The sequence below is a fragment of the Rhamphochromis longiceps genome, linkage group LG3 (genome assembly GCF_057381845.1).
Source record: "Rhamphochromis longiceps isolate RC_006_pf linkage group LG3, R_longiceps_female_GT1.1, whole genome shotgun sequence".
In the NCBI taxonomy this organism is placed as follows: domain Eukaryota; kingdom Metazoa; phylum Chordata; class Actinopteri; order Cichliformes; family Cichlidae; genus Rhamphochromis; species Rhamphochromis longiceps.
The window spans coordinates 31,984,088-32,004,758 of record NC_140559.1 but is presented as its reverse complement, the minus strand read 5'-3'; the positions used below and the strand labels follow the sequence as shown (position 1 = coordinate 32,004,758).

Genomic DNA, 20,671 nt, shown 5'->3' with positions numbered 1-20,671 from the left:
ATCCATAGGCCGGGCGCGCAGATGGTCGTGGCCGATTTCCTCTCTCGCTCGCGGGGGGGGGGAGTAGGTTCGGCCGGATGGGCCCCGGCCTCAGTCGGGCGGTGGGGATGTGTGGCGTGGGTGTGGTCCTTGGCCAGCTGCAGAGGAGGCGTGACGCAGTGAGCTCCCGGGGCGGCGCAGGGGCGGGGTGAACAGGTGTGCTGGGATCTGACAGTGATTGTGTCTCTTCATGTGTTGGCAGTGACAGACGGAGAAGGAACGTGACAGCAGAGAAAGAGAGCGCGGAGTACATGTGTCCACTACAACCCGAGCTTAATAAAAAGTTCTGCACTGTCAAAAGTCGCTCCGGCTGGTATTTCTTGGGTCCACCGTTACAGCAGGAAACATTTTCCAGTGATTCCAAAGCAGGGATTGACCAGTGAAAGTAATTCTGACGGCCTGCGATTCATAGACTGCATAGAAAAGATGGATGCAGCCACCATAACATCGTGCCACTGGCTGCTACATCCCTCCTTTGAAGCCACAAATTTGCCATTTGGGCTGACATCTTATGTTATTAAAACTACATGTGCGAGATGAGGACGGGTGGCTTTAATCTGATTGAGAGACACTACACGCTGTTATAATAGCGATTTGTCAAGGATAAGCTAGGCCTGCCCTAAAGTATACCCTGCTTTATCCTCGTTTTGGACTAATGAAAATCATAAAGTACATGTTAAACATCATGTTGTATCATGATAAAGTCTAAAACTTGTGACTGAGACCATCAACTCAGCAGGAAAGTAATCACTGAGCTCATAAATCAAGTGAGACTTTATGCATCTGATATGATTTAAGAAACGATTGTAGTTCAGGTTAAAAAACAAAACAAACACCTTTTATAATAATAACCCCAAGACAGCAACCTCCTCACTGCTTTATCAAAGCTGCCTCCTCCCTTACTTGGGTGAATGATGAAAGAGGCCACACAAAGCACATCCAGTAGTAAGAAAGTGTCAGAGAGAAGTTGTGTGCTACAGGAGAGAAAATAAAAAGTGACTCCTGACTTTCAAACATGTGAGCCTGCTCTGCTGTCTGTGAGTGTCCTGTGTTAAAGGTTTCGGTTAATAATTTGCTCTGCTGACAATTTAAACCAGATACAACCAGAAGAAATCTAAAAATCCCTGAAGATTATACTAGAAATGGCCACCTGCTGTGGTCTTCTACAGTTCTTAGCTGTGAGGAGTTAATATTACAACCAAGGCTGAGTTGAGCACATCTTCAAATAAACACTGGTAAGTAAGAAGCCATCTATGTCCCCTGTGAACGAACATCTTTGAACAGAGGCGGTGGTTTACAACAACTACTGTCTGCCGTCTATTATCCAGTTTTCAGATACCCACTCACATCCTGGGACATTTGACCTCAGGAAATCACATGATAGTGTGGGGCTTGGTCTTACAATGGGTTCACCAGAAACGTTGGCTGCTTGTGACCCACACCCATTTTCACACCTTGGCTCATATGATTAGGTAGAGGATCCATAGTGGGTCCATGACCCTCTTGGGGGGACACTCCCATAGGGCTCAAAATCTCCATTAATTGCACTTAGAACCGAAGAAGCTTCTCAGATGAGAGGTGAAACATCTTCAAGGAAACTAAAAGAAATGCAGATGTTTTTTTTCTCTCCAAGCTCCTTAGACTGGAAATGACATGTTCAGATTTATTTGACTTGAAAGTCTTGGTTAAAATGTAATTGTAATTGTTAATTCAGAGGGTCAGGAACTCCAGTCAGTTTCACTTCAGGCCACTGCAGTATTTCTTTAAAAGACCCACTCTCTTTGCCCAACAAGATAGACACCCTAAAAACAAACTTAGCTAAGGTCACAGTTTGACTTTTCAGCAGAAATAAAATCATTAGCAGCGTCCTGGGTCAAACTTTACTTGCATGATAATCTGTGGTTGAATACATGGATATCAAACATACCTCTCTTTTTACCTTTAATAAAAGCAGACAAAGTTTAGAGTGGGAGCTGTTGTTTTAGCATGGTCCTCACGGCCCTATCATTGTACCGAGGACTTTACTGTAATGGAATTGATCGCGAATCAATACAGCTATTATCTAAAACAAACCACTGCCTTGATCAATATTCAGACCACTGACTCATCTTGGCTTTCACTCTGTCTCACTCAGCACTGAGACTCTGGATCTCTGCTGAGCCTGTGAAAAGCTGCTGTATGAACAGTAACTCAAACTTGGCCTCTCCGTGAGTGAAACCTTGACTTGCCTCCACATTTACCGACCTCACATGCAAAGAGAACACGGTATTAATATTCCCCAAGTTCACTGAACAAGCCTGAGCTTCTACTCGACACCAAAAAAATCATTTCCATATCATTATCTGGTGCAACGATGCACAAGACGAAGGTCTGCGCGAATAAGACTTTGAATTGAGATCAATGTAGTACTTCTACACATTTGATGTGTGCAATAAAATAGTCACACATACATCTAGTGCAACTTAAATGGATGTGTACATCACTGTAACCTGATAGTTTCACAGTTCATTTTTATCAAACACTGAAGAGCAGGTTTAAATAAAGGTTTGTTTACAGAAAAATGACTAAAGAAATATCATTTATATTCAACTTAACACAGACAGGCAGGGCAATGGGTTTGTTTCTTTGCTTTAATTAAAAAAAAGGAAAAGTAAACCGGGTCTAGAAATGTACGACCATCGATGGAATTACAGAACGCTACAAAATACAGTAAGTACTTATGTTTTAATCTAAATTTCAAATAAGTTTCATTTTATTTATAAAACAATGCATTTGTTTTCAATTCTGACAGAGAAAATATCAGCTGGAATCAGATTTTTAACTCCCCGGGGTCAATCACATGACCGATTTAAGACGACACAGCAAGAAGATGCAGCGACCCATTTCAACTTGGGTCGACAGTGCGGACTTCAAACTATATACCAGTTTAGGCCTGTGGTGTACTTTGTTGTTTGCAAAACTTGTGTATAATTTTTTAAAAACCATTTCTATTTGCATTTCAAGTTATGAAGATGATTTGTTAAACATGTTTGTAGTTTTTACAGTAAAAAAATAACTTTTTCTACTCAGATTTTATGTTTGTTGTATATCAAAGGGTTAAAACACTGGAAACTGGTCTTAAAAATCCCATACTGGTCAGACTCTAGGAAATACCATCAGCTTTCTGACATGCCATGTTCACCATCTTAGTTTGCAGTGCTAGCATACTAACATTTGATTTAATTAGCATCAAAGACAATTACCAAATGACAATAGATCACCAAATTTAATTCAGAACATCAAACTTTAAATTCCTGGTATTGTTAGCATGACTAAAACAATAAAATGTGACAAGAAAATTATGGAAAGGTGGGAAAATTTAAAGCGCACTTAAAAGGAAAAAACAAAAAACAAAACAGTTTTGCAAAACCAAAAACCAGTATTTATACCAAACTGGTGCAGTTTCAACCCTTTTTCACTTCCTAACAGACTCTACACGTACTCAAGTACATGCAGATATAGTTGGAAATGGTACTCACGTTGAGAAGGCGTTGTTCTGCCTCTCACAGCGGATGCCCTTGCAGTTGTTGGGTTCCTCTGATGCCTTTGTTTCATAGTAGAAATACAGCTGGTTCAAACCATTAGCAAATGCTAACAGGACCTACACATAATGAAAAACACAAGACAAAACACATCAGCCCTGCACTTAAACACCTGATCTAACACATACTCTTAGCAACCACGACACTCCACCCAATGATTTTGCGCCGTCACCTCGAGACTCCACACATTAACCACCAACATATAATGAAATATAATACTGATTTCTCAATATCTGAAAGAAAAAACCCTCAATACTTTTTCATTTTGAAGTGAAGCTCTGCAAATATAACATTTCACTTTTATTACAGGGATTGACCTTTAGTGCCTCCAGGCCATTTTAAAACGCAGCTTTCATCTCAAACAGGAGAGAGCTAACATGAGTAGTGTTACATAAAGCTGCTACTGTGTGAACATGAAGTATTACGGCGTAGGTGCCCGGGGGTTGCTGGGATTGGTTTTAAGACTGTCAGGAGCAAAGCAATTCACACGTGGATTGTGTTGTACGTTAGGAGTTCCTTTGGGGAGGAATTAATGAGTTTCAGATGTAATGAAATGGGCTTTTAATGTCCTTCTACCGCCAATCAAGGATGCAGCATGCTGAGAAATTTGCTTGCTTTCATCATCATCAAAGATGCAGACAGTACTGGATAAAATGGAAACTTCAAAGCTGCTTAACAAGAAACAAAAGAGGGGTGGCCTGAATTCAATTCCTACTGACAACCCGATTGTTGGATGTCTTCCTATCGTTGGGAACGTGTAATAGGCTTGACAATGTTCAAGGTAAATCTGGATGTTTAGCACATGTAAAAAGCAAGTAAGACATCATACTGCCTGTGTAGAAAGCCGGATTGACTGAAATGTTGCATGTCTGTTTCATCAGATGTGTGTGTGTCTGTGTAGACACAGAACCACTTAAACATTCAGACCACACACGCGAGTATCATATTTATATCACGGGAGAGGGGGGAGCAATACAAGCACCACACCAAGGTTATTTCCCTCCACCTGAGACTGAAGAGTATTGATCTTGGCAGGAAGCTACAGTACAGGGAGTGCAGAATTATTAGGCAAATGAGTATTTTGTCCACATCATCCTCTTCATGCATGTTGTCTTACTCCAAGCTGTATAGGCTCAAAAGCCTACTACCAATTAAGCATATTAGGTGATGTGCATCGCTGTAATCAGAAGGGGTGTGGTCTAATGACATCAACACCCTATATCAGGTGTGCATAATTATTAGGCAACTTCCTTCCCTTTGGCAAAATGGGTCAAAAGAAGGACTTGACAGGCTCAGAAAAGTCAAAAATAGTGAGATATCTTGCAGAGGGATGCAGCAGTCTCAAAATTGCAAAGCTTCTGAAGCGTGATCATCGAACAATCAAGCGTTTCATTCAAAATAGTCAACAGGGTCGCAAGAAGCGTGTGGAAAAACCAAGGCGCCAAATTACTGCCCATGAACTGAGAAAAGTCAAGCGTGCAGCTGCCAAGATGCCACTTGCCACCAGTTTGGCCATATTTCAGAGCTGCAACATCACTGGAGTGCCCAAAAGCACAAGGTGTGCAATACTCAGAGACATGGCCAAGGTAAGAAAGGCTGAAAGACGACCACCACTGAACAAGACACACAAGCTGAAACGTCAAGACTGGGCCAAGAAATATCTCAAGACTGGTTTTTCTAAGGTTTTATGGACTGATGACATGAGAGTGAGTCTTGATGGGCCAGATGGATGGGCCCGTGGCTGGATTGGTAAAGGGCAGAGAGCTCCAGTCCGACTCAGACGCCAGCAAGGTGGAGGTGGAGTACTGGTTTGGGCTGGTATCATCAAAGATGAGCTTGTGGGGCCTTTTCGGGTTGAGGATGGAGTCAAGCTCAACTCCCAGTCCTACTGCCAGTTTCTGGAAGACACCTTCTTCAAGCAGTGGTACAAGAAGAAGTCTGCATCCTTCAAGAAAAACATGATTTTCATGCAGGACAATGCTCCATCACACGCGTCCAAGTACTCCACAGCGTGGCTGGCAAGAAAGGGTATAAAAGAAGAGAAACTAATGACATGGCCTCCTTGTTCACCTGATCTGAACCCCATTGAGAACCTGTGGTCCATCATCAAATGTGAGATTTACAAGGAGGGAAAACAGTACACCTCTTTGAACAGTGTCTGGGAGGCTGTGGTTGCTGCTGCACGCAATGTTGATGGTGAACAGATCAAAACACTGACAGAATCCATGGATGGCAGGCTTTTGAGTGTCCTTGCAAAGAAAGGTGGCTATATTGGTCGCTGATTTGTTTTTGTTTTGTTTTTGAATGTCAGAAATGTATATTTGTGAATGTGGAGATGTTATATTGGTTTCACTGGTAAAAATAAATAATTGAAATGGGTATATATTTGTTTTTTGTTAAGTTGCCTAATAATTATGCACAGTAATAGTCACCTGCACACACAGATATCCCCCTAAAATAGCTAAAACTAAAAACAAACTAAAAACTACTTCCAAAAACATTCAGCTTTGATATTAATGGGTTTTTTGGGTTCATTGAGAGCATGGTTGTTGTTCAATAATAAAATTATTCCTCAAAAATACAACTTGCCTAATAATTCTGCACTCCCTGTAGTGAGGTCAGCAACACATAGTGATGTGGTGGTGCAGAGACTGTTCTGCTAATCAAGCTAACCGTGCCATAAAAGAAAAAGAAATTAAATCTGCCTTCGAGAGAAGAAGGCTGAAGGGTTCAAAATTCACTGATGAATTCAAAGAGCCTGGTTCAAGAATTTTCAGCTACCTGCTAGCTGCAGCTTTGTCCTTACTTCTACTCTGCATGGTAGTAAGGGTGGGAAGGTGTGCTGTAGAACTGACAGATGGGTTCAAGGTGGGGGTAAGATTATATCAGACATCAACTCTGAGCCATTCTTGTTTGCAGTGGTGATGGAGAGGCTGACAGATGAGGTCGGGAAAGAGATTCTGTGGACTCTGGTTTTTACACACAACACTCTGATCTGTAGTGAAAGTAGGGAGCAGATGGAAAAGTGGCTGGAGAGGTGGAGGTATGTGTTGGAGACACGAGGAATGAAAGGCAGTAAGCAAGACAGAAATCATGTGTGTGAATTAGAAGAAAACAGATGGAAAAGTTGACGTGTAGAGTGAGTGAAGGTAGAGGAGATTAAATACCACTCAAAGCAGCAGCCTTTTAGATAAAATTGAAGTGAATGCTAATGTGGGTTCTTAACTTCAAAATGAACTCACTAATACAATTAGAATTCAAAAGACAAAGGCTGAGCATCCATCTATACATATTCTGTTTATGCAGTTCAGGGTAACTGGGGGACTGGAGCCCATCTCAGAGGTCAGGACGGGCTCCATCCTGCACAGAATGGTGGGCGATCGTGGCTCAAAGAGTTGGCAGTTTGACCTTCTTTCCTCCTTTATGTTGACTTACTTCTGATTGGCTGCCACTCATAAACCGAACATTTGAACAGAAGGTAGGTGGGGCTACTATGCTCATAGTCAGGGATGTGGGCCTGAGGGTGCATATTAGGGAGATCCCCTTTCAATACATAACATTTACAGCAGCCTGAATCCTGACCTTTGGCTTACAAAGACTTTTGAATGCATTTAATATGAGCATCCACCACTCAAACAGTGCATGTAATAGAAACTCAGTACTGTTGCTGCTGCAGTAACTTTAATATTCAATATTTTTTCCTTCATTGTGTGGAGCTGGAAAAGAGAACATGATGTGTCCTTGTAGCAGGGAGTGTCCTGCTACAGAGTGAGTCAGATGTTTTCTAAGTGAACATAATTACATTATTCTCCTCTAGAAAATAGAAAAAAATATTATATTGCTATGAATTATATAAGCTGCAACCAGTACTAAAATATAAGATGATTAAGTGATGGTACAGTTTATTAGATCACTGGCTCTCTCAGTCTGCATGTCACACTGTCCTTGGAAAAGATGCTCGAGCCCATGGTACTTGGAATGTATCAGCATGCAAATGTATGACATAAATAAAATGCTGTTTTGTTGTACTATAGGTTTCTGAGTGCTCACTAGAATCAACACTTCACTGCTCTCTGGTCAAGGCCCTGCTTATTTAAAATGATAAAAACCCCAAGCTTGAGCCTTCTTTTCTTAGCAGACACACACCAAACTTGTCATGTATTGCTAAGATCTTAGCAAAGGCTGTGGATAAGGAGCTTATAGCGGTTTTAGATAAAAACTGTATTCTTGATAAATGTAAATCTGACTTTCGCAGCGCTCATTCTTCTGAAACAGCTCTTTATACAGTGTCCATGCACAGTGATGCAGGAGGATGTTCTGTTTTGCTGATGTTGGACTTTACCTCTGCTTTTGATACTGTTGGACATCACATCTTGTACAATAGGGTAACAATAATAGGGTAATAAATCACTGTGTGGGTGCATCGGGATCTGTGTTGAAGTGGTTTGCATCATAGCTGCCTGAACAACGCTTTTCTGTGGCAGTTTCTCATACAGATCCTTGTTTTCTTCTCTTAGCGACAGTGTGCCACAAGCTTCTGTTTTTTAGCCCTTATTGTTTGTATTACACCTGCTCCCTCTTCAGCACATTTTGAGCATCTTTAAATGCATTTGTTACCGCTGCTATGCAGATGACATTCAGTTATGTATCTTTTTTACGCCTCAAGATGTCTCTAAGCTGTAGATCCTGAATAGGATCTATTAAAAGTTAGGTGGCTGACAACTATCTCCAACATAATGAAGGAAAAACCTATTTCTTTGTGTGTCCCTGATGTATTTGTGATTAAGATAAGCTCTTGGACCCCTTGTGACAATTGCTAAATCCTCAATGGGGATCCATGGTTCAACTTTATACTTGTTTTTAACACTTAAGTGTCACATTGTGTTCCATTTGTGTGGAGATTATTATAAATGCATTTATAATTGGTGTACTGTAATTCAATGTCTGCTTGTCTAAGCAAAAACTAGTTGAAATCTCTGCAGGTTGACGTTGACCTTTCACCTCTATATGCCCCAAATAGGTCCCTGAGGTCATGTGATCAGGGCCTCGTAGGAGTACATCATTTGAGGCTAAAAACTAAAGGAGAGAGCTTTTCTAAAAGTGGCCCCCAGACTGCGAAACTCTCCACCTCTGAGCTTGACATCTCTGGATTCAGATCAATTAAAAAAATGAAGACCCCCCCCCCCCATTTAAATTTGCATTTAATTAAGGTTTTTTTTTAATGCATAACAAAAGTAATTTTGCATAAATGTGCTACAGAGGACAGTTATTATTGTCAGGTTTATATTGTTCATTGTCATTTATGCTTAGAAGTATATAATCATTTGTAGATTGAAAGAATGTCTCATCCTAGGAGGTCTGTAACAACTCTGTGTAGCATGAATAGGGGGGTGCGTTCACTCCTCTACAGAGTGTTCTAGCATAGATCACACACCTCTTGGGATCATGAGCAAGGTTTTATCTTTTCTTGCTGATATATGGTAAAGCAAACACATCTATATCTGTTTTAGTATAAGTGCCTTTTGTTTAGATGAACTGCTGGACTTCCAGACCAGCAGGTTTAGGGAAGTCGTTTATAGGGTCACATTCTGACCCCCCCCCACACACACACACACACACACACACTTACACAACGCACATGCAAGGTACTCTTTGTGTGTATGTAGACGTCATATGTTAATAAACCTATTTATATTCATGCAACCTCAATAACAGAGCAGTGTTATGGGGGAGCGGACGAGAGCGACTGGGGTCAGGCGAAGGAACGGCGCTTGTCCAGTTCCCTCCTGTGCACGAGAAACATGAAGAACTTTGCCTACTCGTGTCTTGCTCTTGCTGTGTAGTAGACCTGTCTTGAACGTTCCAGCGAATAGGTTTAAGCTACAAACCCATCAATTATGTCTTACCAGACAGTAAATGAAGAGAAATTTGAGGATGTCCAGAAGCATTCTTCCTAAGGAGATCTGCAGTGGCCCGAGGTGGGAGTTGGCGGTGAAGAGGGAGATGAGTCTGAGAGAGCTGAAGATGTTGGCAATGGCAAACAGAGCCTCGGCTATCAGCGTCGGGTGCCACATCTCCCACTCCTCCCTAGGCCGAGAGGAGTTATACTGAAAGAATAAAAGATAGGAAGGAGAGTGAGGCAGGAGGTGAGAGGAACAGCAGAGGAAAAGATTAATAATATATATATATATAAATAAAACATTTTTTCCATAGTAGCTGGAAGAACATTAGATGGGAACAATGATGTAAGTTTTTTCTATCCATCATAGAGGGTTTAACCTCACTGAGCTGAATGCTTAAGAGGCTTTTCATTTGCCTCTACCCCACATCTCAACTAAGTTTTATCTAAAATGACTTTGTACTTTTGTGTGTGTGTGTCTAATCTCACAAACATCACAGAAAATGTACCTCCGCCTCCACTCTCCTTTTGGCAGAGGAATAAGACCTTTAATGGTGTCCAGTCTCTGTGCTATATTATGCTAAATATCTCCAGACTGAGTCAACCTTGTGTAAAATTGTTATTATTATTATTTTTTCTGCAAAACTGGAGCACAAACGCAGGACAGAAGAGGCAGGTAAACTGAACAAAAGACAAATGATTTTCTAGTTTGCAAAGATCCAGTAAAACAAAGTTCATCTTTTAAAGTGAGAAATTAAAAAGAGTAAAAACAACACAAGGAAGACGCAGGACTTTTTATACACACGGTGACCTAATAGGAAACTTTTCACAACTTCCAGGGAAGCAACTGAAGCGACAACCAATGACAGCACAGGATACCATCGATTGGCATAAGATGTGGTCGTAAGTAGCCTACATTACATGGTTGCCTAGGCAACCAGAGCCTGTAATGTCTGCAAGCCTGACCTGCAGTCAGCTTCAAAGCGATGCTCGACAAGCAGATCACTGCCAGCGTGGACGCAGATTAAAAAACATCAGGAGGGTGATCATGAAGCACAAAGCCTTCAGTGTTTCCCCACACACACACCTGACATGATTTTCTTGTTTAATCTACCAAGAAAACATTCACATTCACAGCTGCTTCACTAGTGGAAAATCCACTTGCTCTTATTTTGAAAGTTAATTTGCTGCTAACTATTTATCGCTTTATATTCCTGTGATTTTTATTTTTTATTTTTGGGAGCTGATGATTGTTTTTGGCTGTGAGAATATTTTATGTTTAATTTTTGTTTGTTGTTTATATGGTGAATGGAGTTTTCAGCTTTTAAAAAAAATATTACTCATTTCCAGTTGGTCCTGTATATATTTAATCCTTTGGATTTAGAAATGTAAAAAAAGTGATTATTTTCTAACATTTCTTTTTCTACCCTTGTCAGTCAAGTCTGAGCTTTATTTGTATGTGCCACTGTATATGTTCAGTTATTGTTCGTTTTAGCTACTGGGGATGAACAGTAATTGTATGTCATTCTATCGTGTCACACTTCCTGTTTTATTTGGGTAACAGGTGTATTCCCTTGTTCCATTTCCTGTGTTATCCTAGATTTTTGGACTAATCAGCATTAAACACTCATGTTAAGTTTGATGCCGGCCTTCTGTGGTTTACATCTATGTCCACAAAAAACTGCTCACACATCCGACACACGACTCAGGTGCTCAGGTGCTGTCGTTGATATCCTTCAGCCTCTTCCTGAAAGAATAAAGGTTGGGACTGTTGTGGACTACGATCCTTTTTCTTTGGCTCTAACAAGTCTAACTAAAGCTGGACGAGAGGTCAGTGTCCTGTGATGCGGTGCTCTTCGATATTATTCAGCTGTCTCTCCAGTGAGCTTCACGTTCAGTCATTTCATACCCCAACTCCACTTTCTCACTAAGGCTGCACATCGGAAGAGTTGCTAACCTCACTGGTGTATTGCTTTGTACACTTTGTATACAAAGTCATTCTATCTGGGTTTAATGAAGAACACTTTTTATAAGGTTCTACCAAGTAAAATATATTTGCATCTCCACTTCACTTGCAGTGGTCTCTCTTCCACAGCATGTCTTTTGTCCCCACTGGTCGCGGCAGATGGTTGCCCCTCCTTGAAACTGGTTCTGCTGGAGGGAGTTTTTCCCTTCCCACTGTTACTAAGTGCTTGCTCAGGGGGTCGACTATTGATTGTTGGTGTTTTCTCAGTATTGTTGTAGGGTCCTTACCTTATAATATAAAGTGCCTTGAAGTGGCTGTTGTTGTGATTTGGCACTATATAAATAAAACTGTATTGAATTGAATCTCCTCACTCTTATTTTGAAATGTCAGTCACTGCCAACCAGCTAGCCTGCAGCTTCTCCCTGTCTCATGTTTCTCTACTGGTGGTTTGCTGGCCTGGGTTGATGATGTGCTGGTTCCAGTGATTTGCTGCACTTTGGGCTTCAATTTCATGGTCTTGCCAAGTCCTCCAAAGCAGAACAAGGAGTGCAGTTGCTAACCACTCTTCAAGAAGCTGGAATTGGAGAGACTCACAGGACAGGCCTCCACTGTCTATTTGTTACAAAGCGGACTTGCTATATTTACAGAGGGGCACCTTTTCATGACGAAGTTGTTATCGATTTCTTCAGATTTTAGGTGCAACTCCTTTCACAAGAACACACTACTGCCACAAACAGAATCCAAATTTCTGATAAACACCCCGTCTTTCAGAAGACAGTCCCATGAATCATTTTGTGAAGACCACACGCATGTTATACAGACAAAACAGACTAGAGTGACTCTGATATCACACAGCAGTGCAGGTATCCAAAATGTAGGAGCATTCCTTGAAAGATAAACACGCTTTAATCCCCAGGAGCTCCCTCAAGCTCTCAGCTGAGCCTTTAAATCTCAACACAGTTCACAGTCGAGGTCCTGTGTTTCTCTTTTTGCTGTTCCTAAGTCCACATTTTCCTCTGCCCCCAGCTTTCCGCTCAATCCTTCTTCGTGCCACGTGCTTGCACATCTTCCCCGTCTCCTGCCATTTCTCTTCTACTTTCACTGTTAATCCCTCTCTATCCTAAGCTCTCTCTTCAAGCCTTTATTCCCTAAAACCGTGATAAATAACCATTCATTACCCTCTTTCTCCCCCACTCCTCCATTCTCTGTTAGTGTTACCGTTTCTTGCTTCACTCATTTCTGTGACTGCTTCCATCCCATTTGCACAAACCTTCTGCACATCTCTCCCTCTCTCCCGGTTGTCTCATGCTTGGCTTCCACCTCATTATAAATTCAGCCATTAGAGTTCCACAGGACTTGTGTCTCGTTAACTCTGCCTCGATTAGCATTCACCGTCCTCTCAAACACACACACACACATACATGAAAAACACGGGCCAACCAGAAACAGAAGCATGCACACAGTTGCACTCTCATTAATTTATGGACTCTCTTACACCATCTCTCAGATGTGCTTGCTCTGTGTGTGTGTGTGTGTGTGTGTGTGTGTGTGTGTGTGTGTGTGTGTGTGTGTGTGTGTGTGTGTGTCAAATCTTGTGACTCAGGAGGATTTTAAATGTTGATGAATATTTAAAGGAAAAATGAAAAAAAAAAAAAAAGACAGAAAACTAAAATATAATGTGCCTGCAGCTGCCTCTCCCTTTGTGTGGGCATTCATTGTGTATGACCGTGTGGATGTTTATTCTTGCATGAATGCAAGGTTACATGCAGATGCAATGTGCACAACTGTATGTGCGTGTGTGTGTGTGTGTGTGTGTGTGTGTGTGTGTGTGTGTAGGACCTGTGTAGGAGGGCCACCCGCCGCCATCAGTGACTCACAGCTGCTGCAGATGGCCCAGCCGTCTGGCGTGTGTGTGTGTGTGTGTGTGTGTGATTACACTATTTGCTCTTAATAAAAGATAAATTGTATATGCATGCAGAGTGCGCAGCTAAACAAGGTATCATTAAAGCTAAAAGCTGAGCTGTGAAAGAAAATCACTGAGGCCATTAAAGTGAAACTGTGAAATATGTAATATGTGCGACCCTCGAAGATGAACAGCGACAAAGGCAGGCTCGTGTTTTTAGGTCAAAGGAGTTGCACTTCACAAAGGGCGTGGTTCAAATTCTTTTTATGGTGACGAATAAAAGGAAAAAAAAAACCAGTGGCTGGCTGGATGCTACGTTTTGTCTCAATTTGACATCCGTGTCTATATATTGGTTTTACTGTATATACATCCATATCTATCTAAATCTCATGTGCTCTCAGCAGTAAAATCGAAACATTTTTAAACAGCAGTTTTGCCAATACATTTTTCCAGAGAAGTTTTTTATTTTCATTTTTATATTTTATTATTTTCTCATGACACATTTGCACAGCCGATTTGTCTTTTAAATGCCTCTGTTGGCACATTCATGCTTTTCCTTGATAAGTTGCCTCAGCCAGCCGTTGGTGGAATCATCAGCAGGACCCATGTACATGTTCACGAGGTGCAAACATGTAACCCACTCTTGAAATCGCTCCCCTATGGTGCCCCATATATGTGTCGGGCTGTGCTCTCGCCATGGTCTCTCTTATGGTCAGTTAATGTTAACATGTCCTATTGTGCATCTGCAAACTGTCATTTCTACTATTTGAGTGAATGTATGGGACACTGCAGCGGGAAATGGTTATTGCATGACCAAAGCCATAAAAAAGAAATGCTTTTATGCAAAGGGGTTTTAATAGAATAAATCTTATCCGTTTCTTTGTCTCCAAATTCTTCCTACAACATCAAGAGTTGAGCAACCAAGCTTTACAAACAGGTAGATTTTAAGCTCCTGAAACTTCTTTCCATTATCAGACCTACACCGTTATATAAAAGCATTATAGGCATAACATAACCGCAACTTCTACATTTTATCCACAATACTTAAATTATGAATGATATACACCATCTAGCTGTCACCTAGCTAAAAAGGACCTTTTTCTTTACGCACTGTGGACTGTGGGGAGTTAGGAGGTTACGTTAAAGCCTTGGCGTCTTTTCTGCTGGTGGAGATCATGGCTAGCATTTCAATGCAAGGATTTCCCATCACCACATTACTTACTCTCGCCTTCTATGAGTGTATTTAATGCTATGTCTGAGCACTGTAGTGCTGCGACACTGCTAGCAGTAAAATCTCCACATTCGGATTGTTTAACAGTCATCTTTCTTCTTCCACACAATGCAAACAAAAGCGTTTAACAGACATTTGAGCTTTGCCTGTTTCCTGCTGTTCCATGAATGCATCATTACACAATCAGCATGTTACTCAGTATCATTTTAGTTTCATCTCCCAGCAAGAACATTAAGCACTGATTACCTCATAAACTGACTGACGCTTTATATCTTTCACTGTGCCCATCATCCTCCTTCCTCTCATCCTCCTCTCTTTCTAATACACACATTCAACTTTACCTTCACATAGGCCACTATCTTCAGAGATATGGTGGCCAGATAGAGGGAGTTCATGGCGAAGTCCATCAGATTCCACCAGTCATGGATGTACTCTGTGAATCCCCCGTCCCACATCTCCTTAATCTCTGCCCAGATGAAGCCTAAAACACACATGCACAGTGTACACAGAGCTGGTTATTTACATGCACACACACAGTTGTGTCTATATGATCATTTAATGTCATCCATCAGCGGTTTTTGTTTGCCTCATTTCTGCAGTATGACAAAAGTTCTGCTGAATATTCCCCTTTGTCAGCGGCCTTGGAGCAGTAAGCAGAGAGCCATCATATTTGTTCTGTATGACTGGCTTTAGATAAAGTAAATAATGCACAAGTCATTTTCTATTTAATACTCTCTCCCTGGAATATCTGGCTCTTGGTTAACCTGGATCCCAAGTTTTCACGTATCAGTTTGCCTCTGCGGCACGGTGGGTCAGTGGTTTGGTGTGTTCCAGGAAATGTGACGCCAGAGGAGCTTCCAGTTGGTTCTTCCCAATTAGTTCCGAATTAGACTGGCCGTTACTACCGCCTAGTAATGTTTAAAAGACAGAGCTGGCGTGTGGTTCATTATCACTGCGGCCATTTAGAGAGATGCTGCAGAACTGCAAATGGAGAATGAAAACTAAGCAACGGTTATTTCCTCAGTCAATCTTCTGGGAGTTTTAGGGGTTTTTACAACATCTACGACTCTCTTCCTCTTTCATTGCTCACTGCGTTCTTCTTATCTGTGAACACAAACTCTGTCCTAGCAACAAATCCAAACATAGTTATTATTCTCAGAAACAACAAACAATATTTCCAGAGTGGTCATAGTCATTTAGTGGTGTGAAACAGATCCAACACAATGGATTCTTGGCTCTTGGTTTTGTCGTAAAGCAAAGTGAGGATGATGTTCAAGTATTATGTTATATGTCAAGTGTAGTGTAGAATGACCACAGATCCCATGATAAGATTTACATTTACTGGAGCAGAGCGAGTATCCTGATTACCAATATTGTGTTGATATGAACTGCAATCAGGGTTTGTGAGTATTCTGTAAAATAAACAAATAAAACAAGCTGACTTTACAGTATTGTTGTATCTTAATTATCATTTAGTCACATCTGGACACTCCAAATGTCATTACTATACAAAATAAAGTAATGAGCATAAAAAGCAGAAGGGTTATATTTTTATGCGATTCAAATACAAGATGTTTACATTATTTTACATTTACATTATAAACAGGAAACATCTACAAAATTACTCTATTAAGCCCCAAATTAAGAACTGACATTCAATTCGTTTTTTAATCATTTCTAATGGAAGAAGTTTAATTATTCTGAAGGTAATAAAAAATGTTTTAAATAACCTCATAAATGCAGCCCTGTAACATATTTGGGGACAGGAGACAGAATCATTTAATCCCCCCCGCCAATTTTGCTGTACACGTACAATGACAATAAAGGGCTACTCTCTTCTATTCTATTCTATTCTGTTCTTACAGCATTACATAGGTGAAATAAGTTAGAGCAAAATGAACAAATGGACCTGCTGTGAATACTGACAGCTGATCAGTCATATTTTGGAGACTTTTCAAGCGTTCCCTCTTAAAAGTAAAATTTAAATATAAATCAACTCCAACACATTTTAATTTCTGAAATACTTCTACAGATTTTTGCAATTCCATGCAAACAGTTTTAAACGAATGCAGTGATCGATTCAGAGATATCCAATAACACAAGAACTGTTATATAAATGTATACAGTCCACCTTTAATATAGCTTTTGTCTCTCCCATAAATAACATTCTGGTAGAGCGTACCTTACCATACTTTGGTTTTTGACAGCAAGAAAATGTTATTGCTGCTTATATTTCATTTAATCTAAAGTTTATTCCAGATGAAGGAGTTTTTGAAAATAATTTTTGAGCTACCTGTTGCTCATCTTTCAGTCCCAAGTCTTCCAAATCTTGTTATTTAATTTTACTTTAAAAATTATGTTACTTTAGCTTTATTTGTTTTTTAATTTAAAAATTAACATTTTAATGGAGTCATAATGTTCCAGAAAAACAAATATATTAGAAATCACCTAAAATAATGAAAATTAAAAACCACTGTGCTACAGAAAAACATGGAAGTAGTATTGTGTTGTACCTAATCTGAACTTAAATAAATGCATGCACATGTTTTTTAACATTAGACAGATACATAGACGAGTATTGCCACAGACTGCAAGAATGACAGACATGCTGAACTTTATTTTGAATTCTGGGGAGAAAACATTTAACCCTTTAAGACCTACCATAGAACCAAGTCCGCCAGAGCATTATATTTTTACATGCTGTAGTGCCATTTTTGGGAGCATTTCAAGTTGCTATACATCAATACAACTGTTATAGCCCAAATTTTAATAATATGTCTGCATTAAGTGCATAGTAATTACATAAATTGCAAGAAAGTGCAATAAACTACAAAAAAATTTAAAATCTTTTTTTTTTAACATATATTTGTAGTTAGAGAAATTTAAGAGGCTTATCCCTCAAAACTGTAAATACAAAAAAGTTGCACAAAATAGTTTCCCACCACAGGAAATTTAATTTGAGTGTCTTCATAGTTTTATTTTTTAAATACACCAATTTTTATATACTGCAGGAAAAACGAAAATAAATATTATAATGCAAATTTGCAAAAAAGCAGCATATGCATCAAAATAAACTATTTCCAGCAGTGCAATATGAGTCCTAAGCATCCCAGAAACGATACAGAAAGTCATAAAGTCAAACATAACTTTTAAAAACAACAGTATAGGCTCAAAAAACTACATTTCCGCGAAAATGACGTCACTTCCGGTTTCAGACAGGTAATGGCAGACGTGCGATAGTTCGCGCTGACGTTGGAAGTGTTATGAACAGCTGATCGGATCGGCAAAGCTGTTTCTGGAATATTATGTTTTTGTTGCTGCAAGTGCTTTTTATGCAGTTTTTGCAAAGCTATATGTGGAAGGGAACTGTGACCGAGGACAAGCTGATGGCATAAGATGTAAGTACAACTCCTCTGATTTCATATGCAAAAAAAAATTATTGCGCTAGCTTACGTGGTTGCAGTTCTACAAGGATTTAAAAGTAGTTGCGCAAAACGGAGCGTGCCCGCTCTGACTGGTTTTGAAGGGTTAAGCTCTTTTGCAACTATGCCACAGTGATTCTTTGGTATTTAGTGCAGCTCTCATCTGAAATAACTACAAAAGGAAGCAACAGAAGGAAATGTTCCAGTTTTTACCATCAACATGACAACCAGTTAATGGTAAATCATGTTTCTTTTTGTCAAACATGTTTTGTAGCCGAGACTTTAAAAATGAGAAGAAAACAAGCGGAAGAGACGATGGAAGAGAGCAGATGGTTTTGTATTTTTCCAAGTGATTATGGACTGCATTTGGAAATGATTGGTGTCAGCTCTGAGAGAGAAGATGGAGATGTAATCACTCATTTCACACCCACCCACCTACCCACTCTCTCTCTCTCTCTCACACACACACACACACACACACACACACACACACACACACACACACACACACACACACACACACACACACACACAAAACCAACTCCTCCACAGGCTTGAAAGCAGCCGACCACGCACCCCCACATCCACGCACTTTTACAGACACACTCCGGGGCCTCTTGATGATTAGCAATCAAACAGAAAAAATGAAGCAGATAAGTTTGTCTTTATTAATTTAAATCTGGTTGTTTTTTTACTGTCTGGAGGAGAAAGTCCGGCTTCTTGCCGGGCAGTGACTCATTCAAGACTTTAAATGTGAAGTTCGTCGTTAGAGCTCAGCTTAGAATAGTTGATATGAGTCACTTATTAAAGACATATGAAGGAAAAAAGTGTGACATATTTCGTTTGTCTGTGCAAAATGTTTGTAAGCGCTGTTTAAATTTAGAGAAAATATACTTTCAATAACAGCTGAAAAACACTCACAAAACTAGTAGTTTCCTGTTGACGTCGGTTGTTTTGAACAGTCAAATGTTACTCCACTGACCCTCTCCATGCACCATTTCCTGAGCCAAGTCCCAAAGTCCCCTAACTGTCAGTCTGTAGTTGGCAACTTTTGAAACAGATTCCCATAAATCTTCCTCCAGCCTTGTTGTTCCCTCTATACTGATGTTTTAAAAGGTTACCCAGCCCATTTCTGTAACACCGTCAAACTCATGACAGCTGAAAAAAAACCCGATTCAAACTGAAGCAGCAGAGCCTGGAATCTTTTTTTATATAACTTCCAGTTCAGCTTCATCAGAGCCCGCTTTCCACATTACAGACAATAGCAGTGCAGGCATGAGCGTTTTTGGACATCGCCTAACAGAGTTGTTGAATCCGATGCAGTTGGACCGGACACTGAATGGTCCTTAATCTCAGCATCATAGCTGGCAGTTCCAACCCAATCATGCATTTCAGACAAGGTCAAAAAATGTTTAGTGTTTTATGCATGTTTGTTAGAATCATTATAATCTTTGTTTTGTGACTGTCAAGACTTGGGAGAGCAATTTTGTAAAAAAAAAAAATCAAAACAAAAACAAACAAATAAACACAGGGTTAATTTTAGGGTAAAGGTCAGTGAAATGAGACTCTTTGGAGGACGGCTTAGTACAGCTTCAAATGAACTCCAGGGTGGTTTAATCTATGGTGTGAATGTAGACTTGTAGTCAAGACCGCCTAAACCAGGACCAAGACAATACCAAGACCAGAGGGTATCGAGACATCCAACTCTATATGAATGCGATCTGACCTTGATCCGAACCAGCTACTAGCAGTACGTTATAAGTTCCAGATAAACAAAAATTTCTCATAGCCATGTATGCTTAGTATTCTGGGGTGCGGCAAGATACTATAGATGTGCAAAAGTATGTACATGACTAGCAAATAGCTGTGAAATGAATGTAAATTCTCCAATAGTCCAGAACACAGCAATTTCTTCATGTTTTTCCTTTTGATGGTCCCAGTAAGTAGACTGGACATTCTCACGTAGTTTGAAGTGACGCATTTTGTTTCACTTGGAGTCCACTTGGATTTTTCTCAGTGTGGAAAGAACCCAAATCTAAGGAAGAACCTAAAAGTTTGAAAACTCAACAATTGATTTGGACCTTCGAACTGTAAGTGTGAAAACGGGCTTAGACCTCACTAGGTTTCCTTGCCAGTTTCCTGGTAAAACGTGTGTCGACATGAGAGCATAATCTCTGAGGAATTCATAACAAGCAGGCATTTGCCCTGTGTCCTCCCCCCTGCATGCCTTGCCCACTCAACACCCCTGGCTAAACCCAGCTGAGGACTTCTAACAGTGTCAACACACCTATCATTGTGAGAAAGTCCAAGTGGAACTGAATTCATGTGTGAAAATGACTAATTTACCGTGACGCTTTTGCCTGAGATGCTGCTAGTTTTGCTGAGAGCAGAGCCTGCAGCAGTGGTCGACGGGGCTCCACCGGTGTGGTGAGCCTGCGTCACAACACCACGCTGTCAAACTGATTTCAAATTTCAAAACTGTCAGACACTTGAGGACATTTATCAGGTCTCTCATTTCCCTGGGGTGGCGCAAGTCTTTCTTCACAGTCTAATTCATAAATGGAATACATTCAATTTTCTACCTCTAGATTTTACAGATTTTATGAAAATTCTTGGAACTGTATTAAAAA

At 40.3% G+C, this 20,671-nt stretch overlaps 1 protein-coding gene across 2 annotated transcripts in view; it reads right to left on the bottom strand.

Moving 5' to 3' along the window:
- trpc5a (transient receptor potential cation channel, subfamily C, member 5a) overlaps positions 1–20,671 on the bottom strand; it is a 109,470-nt gene that overhangs the window by 26,784 nt on the left and 62,015 nt on the right. For both annotated transcript variants that reach the window (XM_085394393.1, XM_085394401.1), the window contains exons 10-12: positions 14,961–15,100; positions 9,527–9,727; positions 3,558–3,679 (exon numbers count right to left, since the gene is read on the bottom strand). In XM_085394393.1, the coding sequence (XP_085250519.1) occupies positions 3,558–3,679; positions 9,527–9,727; positions 14,961–15,100 (463 nt within the window). The remainder of the gene's footprint in view (positions 1–3,557; positions 3,680–9,526; positions 9,728–14,960; positions 15,101–20,671) is intronic.